At 41.0% G+C, this 17,992-nt stretch overlaps 1 protein-coding gene across 5 annotated transcripts in view; it reads left to right on the forward strand.

The window, feature by feature from the left end:
* The window catches only part of sema6dl (sema domain, transmembrane domain (TM), and cytoplasmic domain, (semaphorin) 6D, like), a 243,555-nt gene that overhangs the window by 208,302 nt on the left and 17,261 nt on the right, over positions 1 to 17,992 (forward strand). For all 5 annotated transcript variants that reach the window (XM_048615883.1, XM_048615882.1, XM_020522357.2 and 2 more), the window contains 10 exons: positions 5,978 to 6,137; positions 9,831 to 9,942; positions 10,153 to 10,213; positions 14,229 to 14,291; positions 14,674 to 14,775; positions 15,400 to 15,490; positions 15,821 to 15,940; positions 16,139 to 16,227; positions 16,961 to 17,178; positions 17,793 to 17,924. In XM_048615883.1, coding sequence (XP_048471840.1) covers positions 6,017 to 6,137; positions 9,831 to 9,942; positions 10,153 to 10,213; positions 14,229 to 14,291; positions 14,674 to 14,775; positions 15,400 to 15,490; positions 15,821 to 15,940; positions 16,139 to 16,227; positions 16,961 to 17,178; positions 17,793 to 17,924 — 1,109 coding nt within the window. In that variant the 5' untranslated portion in view covers positions 5,978 to 6,016. The remainder of the gene's footprint in view (positions 1 to 5,977; positions 6,138 to 9,830; positions 9,943 to 10,152; positions 10,214 to 14,228; positions 14,292 to 14,673; positions 14,776 to 15,399; positions 15,491 to 15,820; positions 15,941 to 16,138; positions 16,228 to 16,960; positions 17,179 to 17,792; positions 17,925 to 17,992) is intronic.

Consider the following 17,992-nt stretch of genomic DNA (forward strand, 5'->3'; position numbering starts at 1 on the left):
TGCTCTTTTGAAAAGTGATATCAAATCTCAATTTTGTTCTCTTTCAGTTATTGCATCCAAGCTTGTGATGCACAACATCTCATTAGCAATTGCTAAAGGCCTTGACTAGGACAAGCTATATCTCATTTTGTGTAATAAAATTCAAAGTTCAAGGGAACCTGAATTAGTAAATGTTACATCTTGTAATTGTCTCCACTCAACAGCAGCCTACAGAAGTTAGACTATCTCCTCCTCTGTGATAGCAAGTTATTCTTCACAGGAACAGAAGGAGAACACCACATTATCACCACGTTCAGCTGTAGAAAATATTATGTGACTTTGTTTTAACCGTACACTATTATCACACTCTGTCATTCTAATTACTGCCTAAAGGAAGCTAGTGACAAGCAGGATATACTGTCCAAAAAGATTTGGACAATTGGTTTAAAAAAAAACACAATGGCCTTGTCATTTTACAGATTACTGTAGCATTTTCCGTTGTATGTACTGTGATGCCAACCATTGCTAGCTGGTGCTGAGGTAGTTGCTACTGACGTCATCTTTCATCTTTCCATTCTGAAGAAGAGTCATATCAGATTCAAAATGTTAACTCTCTTTTTTCTCTTGACAAGTGTGATCAGTCCTGCTCGGTTTTTCCAGTACATTCTGTTTTTATTTCAGATTTCCTCCATCCACATTAGTTTGCTTTCTTTGTCTTTCCTTGTCTGGGTGTAAAGGCCTATTTGGTTTACGTTGGTAGAAGAAAACCACTGATGAATCTTAACAAGAAGAAGATATCATATTAAACAAGATAGAATCTATGGCATAATAGCAACTGGGGAGAAAACACATTCATAAGTTAGGCATTGTTTCAGGAGTTGTGCGGATATACATCTTCACCCTATGAAATGTTCTACTTTCTCCCCACGCTAATTGGATGGAGCTTAATGCAGTCTTTATGCTATGGGGGAAAGGCAACTATGAGGCGATGAGGCAAGATTTAGGAGGCATAGGATGGAGAAGGAAACTGCAGGGGCTGGGCACAATTGAAATGTGGAGCTTGTTCAAGGAACAGCTACTGCGTGTCCTTGAGAAGTATGTAGCTGTCAGGCAGGGAGGAAGTGGTCGAGCGAGGGAACCGTGGTTTACTAAAGAATTGAATCTCTTGTCAAGAGGAAGAAGGAGGCTTATGTAGAGATGAGGCGTGACGGCGCTTGAGAGTTACAAGTTAGCCAGGAAGGACCTAAAGAGAGAGCTAAGAAGAGCCAGGAGGGGACATGAGAAGTCTTTAGCAGGTAGGATCAAGGAAAACCCTAAAGCTTTCTATAGGTACGTCAGGAATAAAAGAATGACTAGAGTAAGATTGGGGCCGGTCAAGGACAGTAGTGGGAAGTTGTGCGTGGAGTCCGAAGAGATAGGAGAGGCGCTAAATGAATATTGTTCGTCAGTATTCACGCAGGAAAAAGACAATGTAGTCGAGGAGAATACTGAGATACAGTCTATTAGGCTAGACGGGATTCAGGTTCATAAGGAGGAGGTGTTAGCAATTCTGGAAGGTGTGAAAATAGATAAGTCCCCTGGGCTGGATGGGATTTATCCTAGGATTCTCTGGGAAGCTAGAGAGGAGATTGCAGAGCCTTTGGCTTTGATCTTTATGTCGTCATTGTCTTCAGGAATAGTGCCAGAAGACTGGAGACGAGCAAATGTTGTCCCCTTGTTCAAGAAGGGGAGTAGAGACAACCCTGGTAATTATAGACCAGTGAGCCTTACTTCGGTTGTGGGTAAAGTGTTGGAAAGGATTATAAGAGATAGGATTTATAATCATCTAGAAAGGAATAATTTGATTAGGGATAGTCAACACGGTTTTGTGAAGGGTAGGTCGTGCCTCGCAAACCTTTATTGAGTTCTTTGAGAAGGTGACCAAACAGGTGGATGAGGGTAAAGCGGTTGATGTGGTGTATTTGGATTTCAGTAAAACGTTTGATAAGGTTCCCCATGGTAGGCTATTGCAGAAAATACGGAGGCATGGGATTGAGGGTGATTTAGCGGTTTGGATCAGAAATTGGCTAGCTGTAAGAAGACAGAGGGTGGTGGTTGATGGGAAATGTTCATCCTGGAGTTCAGTTACTAGTGGTGTACCTCAAGGATCTATTTTGGGGCCACTGCTGTTTGTCATTTTTATAAATGACCTGGATGAGGGCGTAGAAGGATGGGTTAGTAAATTTGCAGATGACACCAAAGTCGGTGGAGTTGTGGATAGTGCAGAAGGATGTTGTAGGTTACAGAGGGACATAGATAAGCTGCAGAGCTGGGCTGCTAGGTGGCAAATGGAGTTTAATGCGGAAAAGTGTGAGGTGATTCACTTTGGAAGGAGTAACAGGAATACAGAGTACTGGGCTAATGGTAAGATTCTTGGTAGTGTGGATGAGCAGAAAGATCTCGGTGTCCATGTGCATAGATCACTGAAAGTTGCCACCCAGGTTGATAGCGTTGTTAAGAAGGCGTACAGTATGTTAGGTTTTATTGGTAGAGGGATTGAGTTTCGGAGCCATGAGGTCATGTTGCAGCTGTACAAAACTCTGGTGCGGCCGCACTTGGAGTATTGCGTACAGTTCTGGTCACCGCATTATAGGAAGGATGTGGAAGCATTGGAAAGGGTGCAGAGGAGATTTACCAGGATGTTGCTTGGTATGGAGGGAAGGTCTTATGAGGAAAGGCTGAGGGTTTTGAGGCTGTTTTCGTTAGAGAGAAGAAGGTTAAGAGGTGACTTGATAGAGACATACAAGATGATCAGAGGATTAGATAGGGTGGACAGTGGGAGCCTTTTTCCTCGGATGGTGATGCCTCGCACGAGGGGACATAGCTTTAAATTGAGGGGTGATAAAATAGGACAGATGTCAGAGGTAGGTTCTTTACTCAGAGAGTAGTAAGGGCGTGGAATGCCCTGCCTGCAAAAATAGTAGACTCGCCCACTTTAAGGGCATTTCAATGGTCATTGGATAAACATATGGATGATAATGGAATAGTTTAGGTTAGATGGGCTTCAGATTGGTTTCACAGGTCGGCGCAACATCGAGGGCCGAAGGGCCTGTGCTGCGCTGTAATGTTCTATGTTCTATGTTCTATGTTCACACTTACCCTTTCAGAACCACGTCCTTATAGAACACTTACCGAACTAAACAATAAGTATATACATTGTGCATTTTTGTGATATTGGAGTTGGGTTCAAATTAATTGACATAAATATTGCTCATTTCCTTGGAGCTATTTTGACCATTCTTATTGGGAATCCTCTGGCCTTTGATGTTTGCCACAAGAGCCTCCAATAGAAGCAGAACAGCCCTCCTAGTGCCGATATCAGCAAGTGTTGAGAATTATAGACGGCAGGATCCATGTCTGTGCTGTTCACTGTGCTAGTGGAGGCAGCATGACAGTTGCTTCAAACAGCTGAAGGCTCAGAAGCAGAAGAATGAACCCGTGTTCTTGTTTCGACCCATTGTCTGCTGCCGGGCACTGTGCGTGTGGGGACAAAGCTCTCCAATGAGGGAGAACAGCCAATTGAGCGAGGTGCCAGAGGGCTGCCAGTACCTGGGAAACCAGAGCCATGCAGATGTCCCCTGGAAAGGAATAGAGAAAAATTGTGACGTCAAAGCATGCAGGATTTGTGAGCTCTATAGCATTGTTCCATGAAAGAATTGCTAAACTCAATACCACCAGGAATGAAAAGCAACTTGATCTCTATTACTGTGCAGGGAAAATTTGAGTCATTCTATATATTTCTACTTCTGTTTCTGTTGAATATGATATCTCCTCCTCTCATAAAACAATTAAACTTGATATGAAGTACCAGCCCAAACATGCTCAGCAACAAGTCTCCTGCTACAATTTCTCCATGGGAATGCCATTGAAAGACAAACTCAGTTAATTTGTATGTACATGTTTACATAGAATGCCTACAATGCGGAAAATGCCCTCTGAAGAGCATCCCACCCAGACCTAACCCCTGACCCTGTCCCTGTAACCCTGCACTTCCCATGGCTAACCCACCTAGCCTGCACACCCCTGGACACTATGGGCAATTTAGCATGGCCAACCTACCTAACCTGCGTATCTTTGGACTGTGGGAGGAAAGCGGAGCACCCAGAGGAAACACAGACACTGGGAGAACGTGCAAACTTTACACGGCCAGTCACCCAAGGCTGGAATCGAACCTGGGTCCCTGGTGCTGTGAGAAAGCTGTGCTAACCTCTTTGCCAATCCATCAAGTTGACTCTGCAGGGGATTTACTGTAGAGCTAAACCACCTCCGATGGACAAAAGTCCAAAATTAATGACAAATCTGGAATTGAAGATTGTGTAGTACCATCACATTATAAGTGGTTAACTCTGGATGTGTCAGAGAAGTTAGTTTCAAGGTCAATAAATTTAAGGGCAGATAGGAAAGAAAATCATTGCTTTTCAAAGTTTGCCTCTGCCCTGGCATGACACTGGATCAATCTGCAGAATATGGATTTTATTTTTTGTACATGGAATTCTTATACTGAACATCCATCAAGCACAGATTCTTCAACATATTTGCCATTCTATGATTAAAAATATTTATCAACGAAACAGTTAGTCTGCAGAATCACTTTTCAAAACTTGCCCAAACATTTGAGCTTTGCTTATTCTTGTCTTTGGTTATCAGTCAATAATAAATAATAAGGTGTGCTTAAATCAAAGCTGTTTTAATTTAGTTAAGTCAAGTGGAAAAACAGCTACAGACATGACAAAAAAAAAGCAACAATTTAATTCACAACGTAGGGACGTCCCAATGCTCTTCAAAGCCATTTAAGTCCTTCTGAAGAATGGCTACCTTTGCAAAACACCGAAGCAGGAAGCAAAAAAAAAGTGTTAGAGAAACAGAGGTAATGCTTCGAGTCCAATATCATTCTTGTTTTGACTTGAAAAAGAGACAGAAATGTGTTGGGGTTTATGCTGTTGAAATTGGAGGGGAAAAGCGAATTGAACAAAAGTGAATGTCAGGGAAAGGTAGAGGAGATAAGTACAGAGGGGGCCTAGAACAAAGGGCAAAGAGTTGTGGAGATGAAACGAAGTACAAATCCAGAGTAGATGTTAATAGCAGAGAAAAGATGTGCTCTGACTGAAAGTAAAATCATGACAATGACCATTCTCCAATGTCTATATTTCAATGAGCAGACAGGAACATCCCACAATCTATAAAAAGTTGCTTGATGGTTACATGTTGGTCTAGGACAGGGTACCCTTTTGGTTTTCATTATTATAGTTGATCACTCAATTTCTATATCAAATTTCTTAATACAGTAATGTATTGGATTTAAAACTACAAATTAGCAAGGGAGATTGTAGAAGAACATAACAGATTCATGCTAAAATTAAACAAGGAACTGTGGATGTTTAGGGTCTGAAACAAAAGCACCCAGAACTGGGTCACTGAGGAACAGTCATATTGGACATGAAATGTTAACTCTGTTTTTCTCTCCACAGATGCTGTCAGACCTACTGAGTTTCATCAGCACTTTCTGTTTTTGTTGTTGATAGAATTTATGTTTTTGACTGCGTGCTCCAGGGTGGAATGGAAGGAATTACAACTTGGGGATGCAAAGGCCTCATGGTATTATCACTGGACTGTTAATCCAGAGACCCACGTAATATTCTGGGAACTCTTATTCAAATCCTGGAATGTGAATTTAACTAAAAATCTGGAATTAAGAGTCCAATGATGACAGTGAATCTGTTGCTGATTATTTGGAAAACCCATCTGGATCACTAATGTCCTTTAGGGAAGTAAACAGACAGGCGTCCTTACCTGGTCTGGCCTACATGTGACTCCAGACCCACAGCAATGTGGTTGATTCTTAGCTGCCCTCTGGGCCATAAATGCTGGCCTGGCCAGCGATGCCTTCATCCTGTGAATGAACAAAAAATAACACTGGTGTTGATGTGTGATTTAACCACTTTTTTTTCCCTTTTTGCAGGTAGCTTCCATTTTGTGAAAGCAAGACCCTGTGGCCAGCATGAGGCTATGTAGAGAGTTTTCCTCCTTCATGGTGCCCTTCTTCCTGCTGATGGCCTGCCCAACAGCTGCGGTCAGCTTCCCGGAAGATGATGAACCCATTAACACCATTGAGTTCCACCGTAAGTGTAGTGGCTCCTGGAATACCATCGTTCTGTCTGTGCCTGTGCAAATATGAGTTTAGAAAAACAAAATTCAGTCACCTGACAATGTAAACCAAATGTAAGCCATTCAGTCATTGAAACAAAACAAGCCTGCAGTTCAAGGCAGTGTAATAATTCCAGTGCAAATTGTCAAAGGACAGATTTGAAATTTAATCTGCTATAAAAATAATCATTATTCGCATTGCATAGATTGATGTTGTCTTTATAATTCACGTCACTGTTCATGATTCTACTTTTAAGGGATTCATTTACTATCTTGTCATGCTACTATCTTATATACTTAAAAGTAATAATTAATTTCTGCTGCAGTTGTCACTTGTAACATTTTGGCTACACTATTTGCTCAGTGATTGAACTAGGGATATGTGTCACTGGCCAGATCTGTTCAGGTTGGTTAAGTGGATTTGACTGCACATGACCAGTAACATAAAGCCTTCACCCCCTCAATGCGTAAACTTGAAAAATGCTAATCATTGAATTGAACAGACAACAAGGCCCCATGAAGGGGAAACAAACAATAGAATAAGCCTTTTATGATGATGGATGTCCTGGACAATGTTCTTCCTTAGGCAGGAAAACTTCTGCTTTTCTTCACGGAGTGTCATATTTTGTAAGCAAGCAACTAGGAACTTGGGTTAACATCTCTGCTGAATGGTGATGGCTCCAAAGATGCAGCACACCCTTAGCCATAGAGTTATACAGCATGAAACCGACCTTTCGGGTCCAGCTCACCCACGCTGACCAGACATCCCAATCTGACTCAGTCCCATTTGCCAGCATTTGGCCCATATCCCTATTCGTAATACCATCCAGCATATGTTGTAACTGTACCCAACTCCACCACTTCCTCTGGCAGCTTGTCCCATACATGCACCACCCTCTGTGTGAGAAAATTGCCTTTTAGGTCCCTTTTTAAATCTTTCACCTCTCACCTTAAGCCAATGCCCTCTTGTTTTGGTCTACCCCACTGCGCGCGCGCGCACACACACACACACACACACACACACGAAAAAGACCTTGGCTATTCACCCTATCCGTGCCCCTCATGATTTTATAAACCTCGTAAGGTCACCCCTCAGCCTCTGATGCTTGAGTTGATAAACAGTCCCAGCCTATTCAGCTTCTCCCTATAACTCAAACCCTCCAGTCCTGGCAACATCTTTCCAGTAGAAGGGCGACCAGAATTGTACACAGTATTCTAACATGACATCCCAACTCCTATACTCAATGTTCTGACCAATGAAGGCAAACCTGCCAAATGCTGCCTTCACCACCTTATCTACCTGTGACTCCACTTTCAAGGAACCATGCACCTTCACCCCTAGGTTTCCTTGTTCGGCAACATTCCCCAAGACCCTACCATCAACTAATTGCCAAATCCTTTTTTGTGGACCTTGATGCCACAAGCTTTTGACTTGAAGATGAAAGTCAAGCTTGCAACAAGTTGGTACATGATCAACAGGATGCAGTTTGCCAAAATGGTGCTACAAAAAGGGATACTACCACTGCACCACCTCAGCCCTTTGGTATGCTTTTTGTTTTGCCTCGATATCTGGAGGTGTTATCGCACACAATTGAATGGTTTCCACACCACCAAATGATAGTGACTTTTTTAAAATTATCAACCACCACCAGCAAATCACCCCATGTAGCCAACTTGATATTTGTAAGCAAAGTTTGTTACAGACAATGCACTGGGTCTGCATTTCTCTTTTATTAAATCAGCCGGTTCAGAGATGTTGTCACACACCTCCCTGGAGCAAGTGGGACTTGAATCCAGGCCTCCACGGCCCAGCCCAGAGGTAGGGACACCACTACTGCATCACAAGAAGACCCCCCGGGCCGGTTTTTTTTTACTTTAACCTTTTTGTCTAATCAACCTGTTCAGAAATGTTGTTACATATCTCAGTAACAAGCGGGACTTGAACTCAGGCCTGCTGGTCCAGATAACACAGCGTGGAGCTGGAGGAACACAGCAGGCCAGGCAGCATCGAAGGAGCAGGAAAACTGACTTTTCGGGTCAGGACCCTTCTTCTGACCCGAAACGTCAGCTTTCCTGCTCCTCTGATGCTGTCTGGCTTGCTGTGTTCCTCCAGCTCCACGCTGTGTTATCTCTGACTCCAGCATCGGCAGTTCTTATATCTCTCCTGGTGCAGACGTAGGAGTCTACTGCTGTGCCACAAGCGCTCCCCCCACCCCGGGTCTTTTTGTTTGTTTAACCCATTTTTGTAATCAACCTGTTCAGAGATGCATAGGCAATAAATATAGTCTTGTCAGTGTCACCCCACATCCTTAGAGCAAAATTAAAATTGCCAAATCTCTCCAGCCACAAATGCATATAGAGAATCAAGATGGTGTAAGGACAAAAATAGATCAACACAATTTCTGATACTTCTGTTTCTGCCTTTCCAGGACATCTGTAAATTCAGTTGTGCACTGGCTGCAGGATGGATGTGAAATTGAACATTCACACCCTTTACCTGAAGTCACTGATTCTCTCTCCTGGTATTTGTACAAGCTTATGTACGTAAGATAAAGCGTATATTTATTACGGCTTTTAGTAGCACATGCTGCCCCTTTGGGGTTCAGATGTGAAAATGAAAGTAACATTATGACCAGAAGGTAGTCAATTATCATTCCAGATAACAACCTCTTGCTTTTTTCCCTTTTTGTGAAAATGCATCTGAAAAGAAAATCGGTAAAGCTGTTGCTCTAACCCGTACTCCATTTTTCACAAACAGTTCTTTGATTTGTGTTGATTTAATTTAGTTTGACATGTACGTGACAATGTTTTTCCAAATCTGGCATCATTTGTGTTGCAATGTTCAAGGTAATACAGTATCATTCTCTGAGCCTTGTTAACAGAGAAACCCTTCCTTTAGAGCAGATCCACCAAAATGAAAAGAAACAAACAACTGCGGATGCCAGAAATTTGAAACAAAAAGCAGAATTTGTTGGAGAATCTAGGCAGGCATGGCAGCATCTATAGAGAGAGAAACAGTTAACATTTCAAGTCCAGTGACCCTTCTTCAGAACTGAGTTCTGTTTTCTCTCCACCGATGCTACAAGACCTCCTGAGTTTCTCCAGCAATTGCTGTCTTCGCACCAAAATGATCCTGGCCGCAGTGATGTGGAGGTGCCGGTGTTGGACTGGGGTGGACAAAGTGAGAGGTCACACGACACCTGTTGAAAGAGCAGCGCTCCAAAAACTTGTGATTTTAAATAAACCCGTTGGACTATAACCTGGTGTCGTGTGACTTCTGATTCTGGCTACAGTGGACATTCCTTCAACATTCACCATCCTGTTTGCTTTGGGGTTCAGAGGAACCCTGTGACCTGTAAACAAAGAGAATTAATACATAAACTGAAACATCTGAATCCGTGAGCAGGAGAGTACTCTGAAAGAATACCTCTCAGTACCAGTATCCATGTCTGATTGTCTGACAATCATTAATTAGAAAACAAATGTTAATGTCTTGCACGCTTGTGTTGATCGGAAAAGTGCCAGCTTTGTTTTGTTCAAGTAAAATCAATTTACAATACGCTGCATTATGTTTACAGATGGTTTGTACTAGATACATGCCTCCAGTTAATGTGCTGCATAGATCTCAGAGCGATGCAGTCTTGTGTGACCACCTTCTGTATTCACAGATTCCAGACAATATCCGATATTCAGAGGACGGCTTTTAGGAAACGAGTCTTTGCATAGATTGGACTATCAGCTAATGCTGAAAATCGAAGATATATTGTATATTGCTGGCAGGTAACTGAGCTACTGTAGGTTTTTCTATTCCTTGCCATTTTTGTATTAAATCACAGATTGAAACATTAAACTTTAAATCCTCCGGCAGGAATTCTCATCAAAAGTGTATTTAAAAAGGAAAAAATAGTCTTAAGCTTGAATGATTTGCTCAGTTTTAGAACTGTAAGACAGCAAACATATTACATGCTGAACTTGTATTTTTTGTTTTAGGGACCAAGTCTATGCTATTAATTTAAATGGTCCTCCAAGGGGAGAAATAATTTCGAGCAAAGTAAGTTTTTTTTTAAAACTTGTATCTCCTGTTTTCTTTCCTTTTCACATCAGCTCTGCCCCTCCACCTTAATCACTCTATGTATTTTGGTCATTTGGACTAATAGACAAATCCTTGGGTGAACTGGGCAAGTACTTGTCTGATTTATATCCCATGGTGATTTGGCCTTTTCCATCAAAACACACCTTCATTTCTCTGCTGACTCCTGTGACACCTTCTCCTTTAGGCACCTTCCTCCTTGTTCTATCTCAATTGCCTCTCCTTTCAATTCCTCTTTTAATAATGTATCTTCCTCTTTACCTGTGTGCTGCCCCTCAGCACAAGATCAGTTTGGACGTGTCTGCTGATGACTGCTGCTCTGTCTTTTCGCTGTGTCTCAACCTTCAACTGCCAGTGTGTGCTCCGAACGTTTCTCTAACAGGCAGTCTGTGAGCCACAACTTCCTCCAGTCAAATGGTAGAAAGACCAAAGAAGTTCCCTGTGGTCCTTGACATATTCCGTATCTTTATATGACCTCTGTGCAATCAACAAAAATCCAGTGATCACTCCCTGTTGTAAAGACTTCCTGCCTCCTGCTCTGTAATGTTGACTGCCACAATTGTACCTCAGCTCATCAGCTATTTACTGTCTCCAGATGATTGCAGTGCAGTCTTGACTAGCCCCCCTCCCCATCATTTTGGCAAACTGGTTTGGCTGGAAATGTTCAGTAGTAAGGGAAAGGAGTCACTGGTTGGAGTGGTCTACAGACTCCCATAGTAATAACTACAACGTGGGATAAAGTGGACAAGAAGAAACGTTGGGTCTTTGAGATAAACGGTCAGCCATAATCACGGGTGACTTAAATCTCCATTTGAACTGGAAAGGTAATATTGGCAGGAGTAGCCTGGATGAGGAGTTCATAGCATACTTCCAAGATAGTTCGTACCAGCAGCACATTCTGGAACCTGAGAGCAGGTTATATTAGACTTGGTACATGTAACATAACAGGGTGAATAAGACCTCAGAGTTAAGTTACACCTAGGTAGCAGTGACCACAATATAGTTGAATTTTACATTCAGTTTGAACGGGAGAAGATCAGAGCTGAGACTTTAAAACCTAAATAAGAGCAACTATGTGTAAACGAAACTGAGCTAGCTAAAGTGAACTAGCACACTACGCTAGGGGGATAGATCAGTAGAGACTCCATGGCAGGCATTTAAGGGGATATCTCAGAGTTCTATGTAAGTATATTCCTACTGTAGCAAAGGGACAATCCAGCATCTATGGTTAATTCCTTTATTCATTCACGGGATGAGGGTGTCGCCGGCCAGGCAGCATTTATTGCCCATCCGTAATTGCCCAAAGGACAGCTAAGAGTCAGCCACATTGCTGTGGGTCTGGAGTCACATGTAGGCCAGACAAGGTAAGGATGGCAGTTTCCTTCCCTAAAGGACATTAGTGAACCAGATGGGTTTTTCCGACAATCAGCAATGGATTCATGGTCATTATTAGATTCTTAATTCCAGATATTTGTTGAATTCAAATTCCACCATTTGCCACGGCGGGATTCAAACCCAGGTCCCCAGAACATTTATCTGGGTCTCTAAGTCTAGCAACCCAGCGATAATACCACTAGGCCATCACCTCCTCTCCGAATTAAAGAAATTAGGAAAGCATCAAACTTGGAAAAAGCATAAAGATGAGCAGCACATAAAATCAGTAGTCAATATAAAGAATAGCAAGGATCGTCTGAAAGGTTAATCAGGAGGAAGCAATTAGATATGAGAGGAAGCTAGCTGGTAATGTAAAACTAGATAGCAAGAGTTTCTACAGTGATTTAAAAGGAAAAATTGACAGTTGGTTCTCAAGTGAGAATGGAGAGTTAATAATACGTAATAAGGAAATGGTGGATGAAATGAATAAATAGTTTGCTTCTGTCTTCACTCTAGGGGATACCAAACATATTTCCATAGTAACTGTAATTCAGGGGGTGGAAGGATGAAAGGAACTCGGTGAAATTACAATCATAAGTGTAATGGTACTAAAAACAAACTCAAGTTGCTGCAGGCTGACAAATCTTCAGGTCCAGGTCGAGTTCATCCTTTGGTCTTAAGAGAAGTTATTATTCAAGAATCCCTTGATTTTAGAAGAGGTTGCATCGGACTGTGTAGTAGTAAACGTAAACTCTTTACTTAAGAAGGGAGAGGTGCAAAAAGTTAGATCAGTTAACTTGATATCTGTCACGGGGAAGGTGTTACAATCAACCATTAAAGGGATTATAGCACTTGGAAAAACTCAAGCTAGTCAGCATGGTTTAATCCAAGAGAAATCATGTTCAACCAGTTCTTTGAAGGAGTAACATGCTGACAATAAATGGAAGCCTGTAGATGTACGATGTTTGGATTTCCAGAAGGTATTTGGTAATTGTCAGTTTCAAAAGTTATGGTGGAAAATACAAACACACAGTGTAGAGGGTGGCATGTTGGCATGGATTGAAGATGATAGCTGCCTGGCAGAAAACAGAATATGTATAAATGGGTCTTTGTCTGATTGGTGGAATGTAGCGAGTGGTGTCTCCCTATGCTGAGGCCTTGCCTTTTTTTTTGCCAATTTGTATCAATGACTCAGACAATGGGTCTAGAGGCATGGTAGCTGAGTTTGTAGGTAATGCCAAGAAAAGTAGGAAAGTATGTTGTGAAGAGGATATAGGGAAGTTGAAGACAGGTTAAGGTAGGTTGAGTGAGTGGGCAAGAAGGGAAATGTAGGACTTGAAGCACAAACAGATCAACCTTAAACTTATTGAATGGTGGCCAAGACTCAACACCGAATGATCTACTTTTGCTTCCTTGTTTTACATCCACCAAAACCCTGCTGTCTGTATCATAGCCTGCACCCAGTCTTGTGCCTCCAGCATGCTTTCTTTTCTGACCTAAGATAGTTTCTGTACCATTCCACTCTAACCCTTATGGTCTGCCCTGACTCTAGTGCCTTGGGGTGTTCACCCCCTACTCCTCCTTCAACCTAATTATTAGAAGGTCATCCTTTCAAAATAAATAAAAGCTGGCTTAATGCTGACTGTGCAACTAATGTCAATTGTTGTAAAAAGCCTGTCTGGCTCACTAATGTGTTTCCAGGGAAGGAAATCTGCCCTCCTTACCTGGTCTGGCCTACGTGTGAGTCCAGCCCACAGCAATGTGGTTGACTCTTAACTGCCCTCTGGGCAATTAGGGATGGGCAATAAATTTTGGCCCAACCAGCACATCCACATCCCATGGAGGAATTTTGTAGAAGTTGCCTCTACCTTTACCCTTTCAGACTCCCTGCTCAAAGTTCTCTGCCCCTTCATCTCCCTCTCCTGCTTAACATCACCCAGATTTCAAGCACCCAGGCAAATATTTCCTCCTTTGGACTGGCACTCATTTTGACTGCTGGCGCTGTTGTTTGCTATATTGAAAACACCATATAAAGGATAATATGTTATTTCAGTTGTTGTGTACAACCATCCCCACTTCTCTTTATCCGCACTGTGCTATTTTTCTGTCATTGTACACTTAAAGAAATGCTAACAGAGCTTGCCAAACTCGGCAGTTCTGACACACGAATATTCGTTTGAAGCAGCTAGTTTGGTCACTTGAGGACGTTACAATGTGGCAGGTTGTCCAATAATTTGTGCTGAGTTTGTAAAATCCTAGAGCTGTCAAGTTGAGTGGAAATTTTGCTCTGCTTCCTGTTGCATGCCAAAGGAAAGAATTGCATGTGATCATGTAGATAGGGTTGGAGACAGTATTGAATACTGATAACCCACAATGCAGATTCATCTGGAATATTTCAACAACCGTACACACGTAAAGTGATGGTATTTTTGTATATCTGTAAAGTTACTGTAGCAAACTGCAAAGTAATCAACTAAAGAATATTGAAAATGACACAATTCTTGAAACACTTCTTTAAAAAAAAAATTGCAAAATCTTTTTATTTGATTTAATGAGGATGATCTGAACAATAAATGTATCTATGCACTGTACATTGTGACAGAAACTAACCTGGAAATCAAGACAAGAAGACCGAAACAACTGTGCTATGAAGGGCAAACACAAAGTAAGTATTATGAATTATTGCCTGTCAATACAATTATTCTCCAATAACCAGCTGATTTACCGCAGACACTGTGCTCAGATCAAGATCTGTATATAGTGGAGTGCAGAATACATTATGTATTAGCTCAATGACAAAAGTATTGATTAATATAAATACCTATGTGCTGAGATAGATACACTGAGATGAATGGGAACGACATATTGATAGATATTGGAATGAATGGGAATACCTGTAAAGCATTGATAATCTAAGTCTGGTAACATTCATTTATCTGAACTATGCTGTATTTTGACTGAGACAGACTACTTTCATTTATTATAAACTGATTAAATCAGAGATGCAGTATCTGTCTAATGCACTTTTGGATTTATTTTTCCATTAGGATGAATGCCACAATTTTATCAAAGTCTTTGTCCCCAAATCTGATGGCACTGTTTTTGTCTGTGGCACAAACGCTTTTAACCCTGTATGCAGATACTATCGGGTGAGTAATGATGAGACTTTTTGTCAATTAAAATTAGATGCATTGGAAAGGATTGATCCCTTTTTCTGCAGAAATAAGCCCAATGTGACTTCTGATTTTCCAGCAATCCATCAACGGTTTGGCACTTTGCAGACTAAGTGATTAACAAATTTAGTGGAATTACAGCCTACAACTGTGTATATCACTATTGAGTGAGACATTTATAAGCCCTCTGAAGAGCTCAACCTTTGCATTTCAAACAAAGCAAAATGGACACCAAGGTCAGCCAGGACACTGCAAACATAAAATGGAAGTCCAAAAACACTTATAAATTTGCAATAATGAAATATTAAAAGCTTTATGAAACTTTCATTTCTGAAAGGAGACTTTTAAATTTGGATCCCTTTTTTGTTCACAGCCTTGTGATCAATGTACTTAATTTCAAAAATATTAATAAATCACTTCAAAAAGAAGCAATTTTTTTCTTTGCAATATTAGAAGTTTGGAAAGTTTAATGCTAATCTCAAAGATCGTAACACTTGAATAGAACAATAGTAATGGCATTATAGCCATATGTTATTGCTTCACAGCTGCTGTGCAGAACAGTGCTGACACAAAGGTATAATTTATCTTCATTTTATGCAGTTGGATACTTTGGATTATAATGGTGAAGAAGTCAGTGGATTGGCACGGTGCCCATTTGATGCCAAGCAAACCAATGTTGCCCTCTTTGCTGGTAAGATGTTCATCAGCAGTGAATTTAAATGATTGATGATGTTTAGGGTGTCAATACAAGGTTGGAAAGATACGACAGCTCGTTGTGTGCCAAGTTTGTGTCACAAACATTAATTTTGCCCATTATTCATTTCAATGTAGAACTATTCAGAACACCAATCCATATAAATTTATAGCAGTTATATATATATATAAATACATAGAGTAACAGTATCCAGGAACTGTTATTATACTCTAAAGCAAACACAGGGGGACATTGTACAATTTGAAAAATCACACCGGAGGAAGTCTCAAACCCGTAACTTGCTTTATGTCTGTTTGATTTTTTTAGACAATAAATTGTACTCCGCAACAGTCGCAGATTTCCTAGCAAGCGATGCGGTCATCTACCGTAGTATGGGGGATGGATCAGCTCTGAGAACAATTAAATATGATTCAAAATGGATCAAAGGTAATGCTAAAATCATGCAGCCAGTTGAATCTGACCTCAAGGTTACTATGGAAATAGCACACACTTTTGTTCCTAGACATAAAGCAATTTGTTAGTAGTGTTTCTAACTCCAAGTGGGTGACAAAGTTAAGAGTTCTGTGTTTAGCTGAATATGCCAGAAGCCTAAATATATACGTTTAATCTATTCCTTCCTCACAGAGCCTCACTTCCTACATGCTGTTGAATATGAAAACTACGTGTATTTCTTCTTCAGAGAGATAGCTGTTGAACACAACAATCTTGGAAAGGTAAGTAGCACCTTTAGAAGTGTTAATTCAGGCTCTCAAATAAGCATGAGAAATATTAGTGAATTTCACCTAAATAAGTAAATTGCTGAGTTTATATCAGCACGCCCAGTAAACATATGGCAGGTTTACTCATGAATAATTGTGATGACTGAACTGGATTGCACATTTAGAAAGAGTGGGAGGTTACAAATTGTTAGGCATTTCCTTTTGATACAATTAGAATCCGTGTTTAAGGGATTTATCTTGGAATTGCTGCTGTGGATCTTTTGCACAGCCTGTTCCTTTTACATTTGTTCTTTAAGAGGAAATCTAAGATTTACAGACATTATAATCAATTTTGCAAAAAATTTCTAAAATTCATTCTTCTGTCTGAAGGCTTCCACTAATAAATATTTTATTCTCACTAATGCTGTTCATGTTACTTGCAATCCCACACAGATTTGCCATGGTAAATTATTAAACATTTTACTCATGGTTAATTAAAGCGGTTACAACTCATTGACCATATGTTTTTCGATATTGTAGCACAGGTCTGGGAGTACTGTCCTTATTTTGAGATCCACTTAATAAAAAAAATTTCAAACATCGAAGAACGTATTAGTTACCAATGTTGTCTGGAGTAATTTATTAAAAGTAGAGAATAAATACATAGCAATGATATGAAATCAATCCCTTTGTTGCAGTTTGGCAGAAATGAGCATTGTTCAATATGTCGTTTGTGTTTTCTCCACAGGCTGTTTATTCCCGTGTAGCTAGAATTTGCAAGAATGACATGGGAGGATCGCAACGAGTGCTGGAGAAACACTGGACATCATTTCTAAAAGCTCGTTTAAACTGCTCAGTTCCTGGAGATTCGTTCTTCTACTTTGATGTGTTACAGTCTGTCACAGACATCACAGAAATTAATGGGTCCCCGGCAATTGTTGGAGTATTTACAACCCAGTTAAACAGGTGAGGACAGGGTGACCTATTATGCAACTCATTGGACTTGGTGATAAAAAGGAGGGTGGGGTTGCAGAATTTAAATATAGGAAGCCTCGAAGTCTGGGTTTGCACACATGCTGCATTTGGTGGACTCCATGCCCCCTGCCCACCCACCTATTGCAAACGATTAGTTTTATTGATGGATTTAGTCCAGCGACGTGGGGGAAGAATCCTGAAACAGACCACAGGAGAAGATAAACCCAACTGTGGGATTGGTTGGGAGGTAGAGATGGGTATCCCACAGTCTCTCTTGGCCCGCAAGTTGTGGTATAAAAACATTTAACTTCTCTCCAATTGTCATCCTCGTCTTTCTTCAACTACTGCGTTTCCCGCTTTCAACCTGCATTTGGGTCAAATCAGAGGCAACAAGCTTAATTATATTTGTTATCCTCATGGAGAACAGACCTGCTCCTTTGCCTGCCTCTGTTACTCCCAGAGGTGGGCAGACTGCAGTCTGATGTGAGCCAATCCTGTTTCCTTTCAGGAGCTCAATTAAGCCCCTTTTCACTTTCTGAATCAAAATTGATCGAATGCAATTGGCAGACGGTAATTCAGAGGCATTGTCTCTCCTCCTTGTGCAGCATCCCTGGATCCGCAGTGTGTGCCTTCAACATGGAAGATATTGAAAAATCATTCAAAGGAAGATTTAAAGAGCAAAAGACCCCAGACTCTGTTTGGACAGCTGTACCAGAAGATAGGGTGCCAAATCCAAGGTGCGTTCCTGTCATTACCGTTCTCAAATTTAATATCTGGGCAGAGTCTTAGTTCAATTGACTCACCT

The sequence above is a fragment of the Rhincodon typus genome, chromosome 33 (genome assembly GCF_021869965.1).
Source record: "Rhincodon typus isolate 14 chromosome 33, sRhiTyp1.1, whole genome shotgun sequence".
In the NCBI taxonomy this organism is placed as follows: domain Eukaryota; kingdom Metazoa; phylum Chordata; class Chondrichthyes; order Orectolobiformes; family Rhincodontidae; genus Rhincodon; species Rhincodon typus.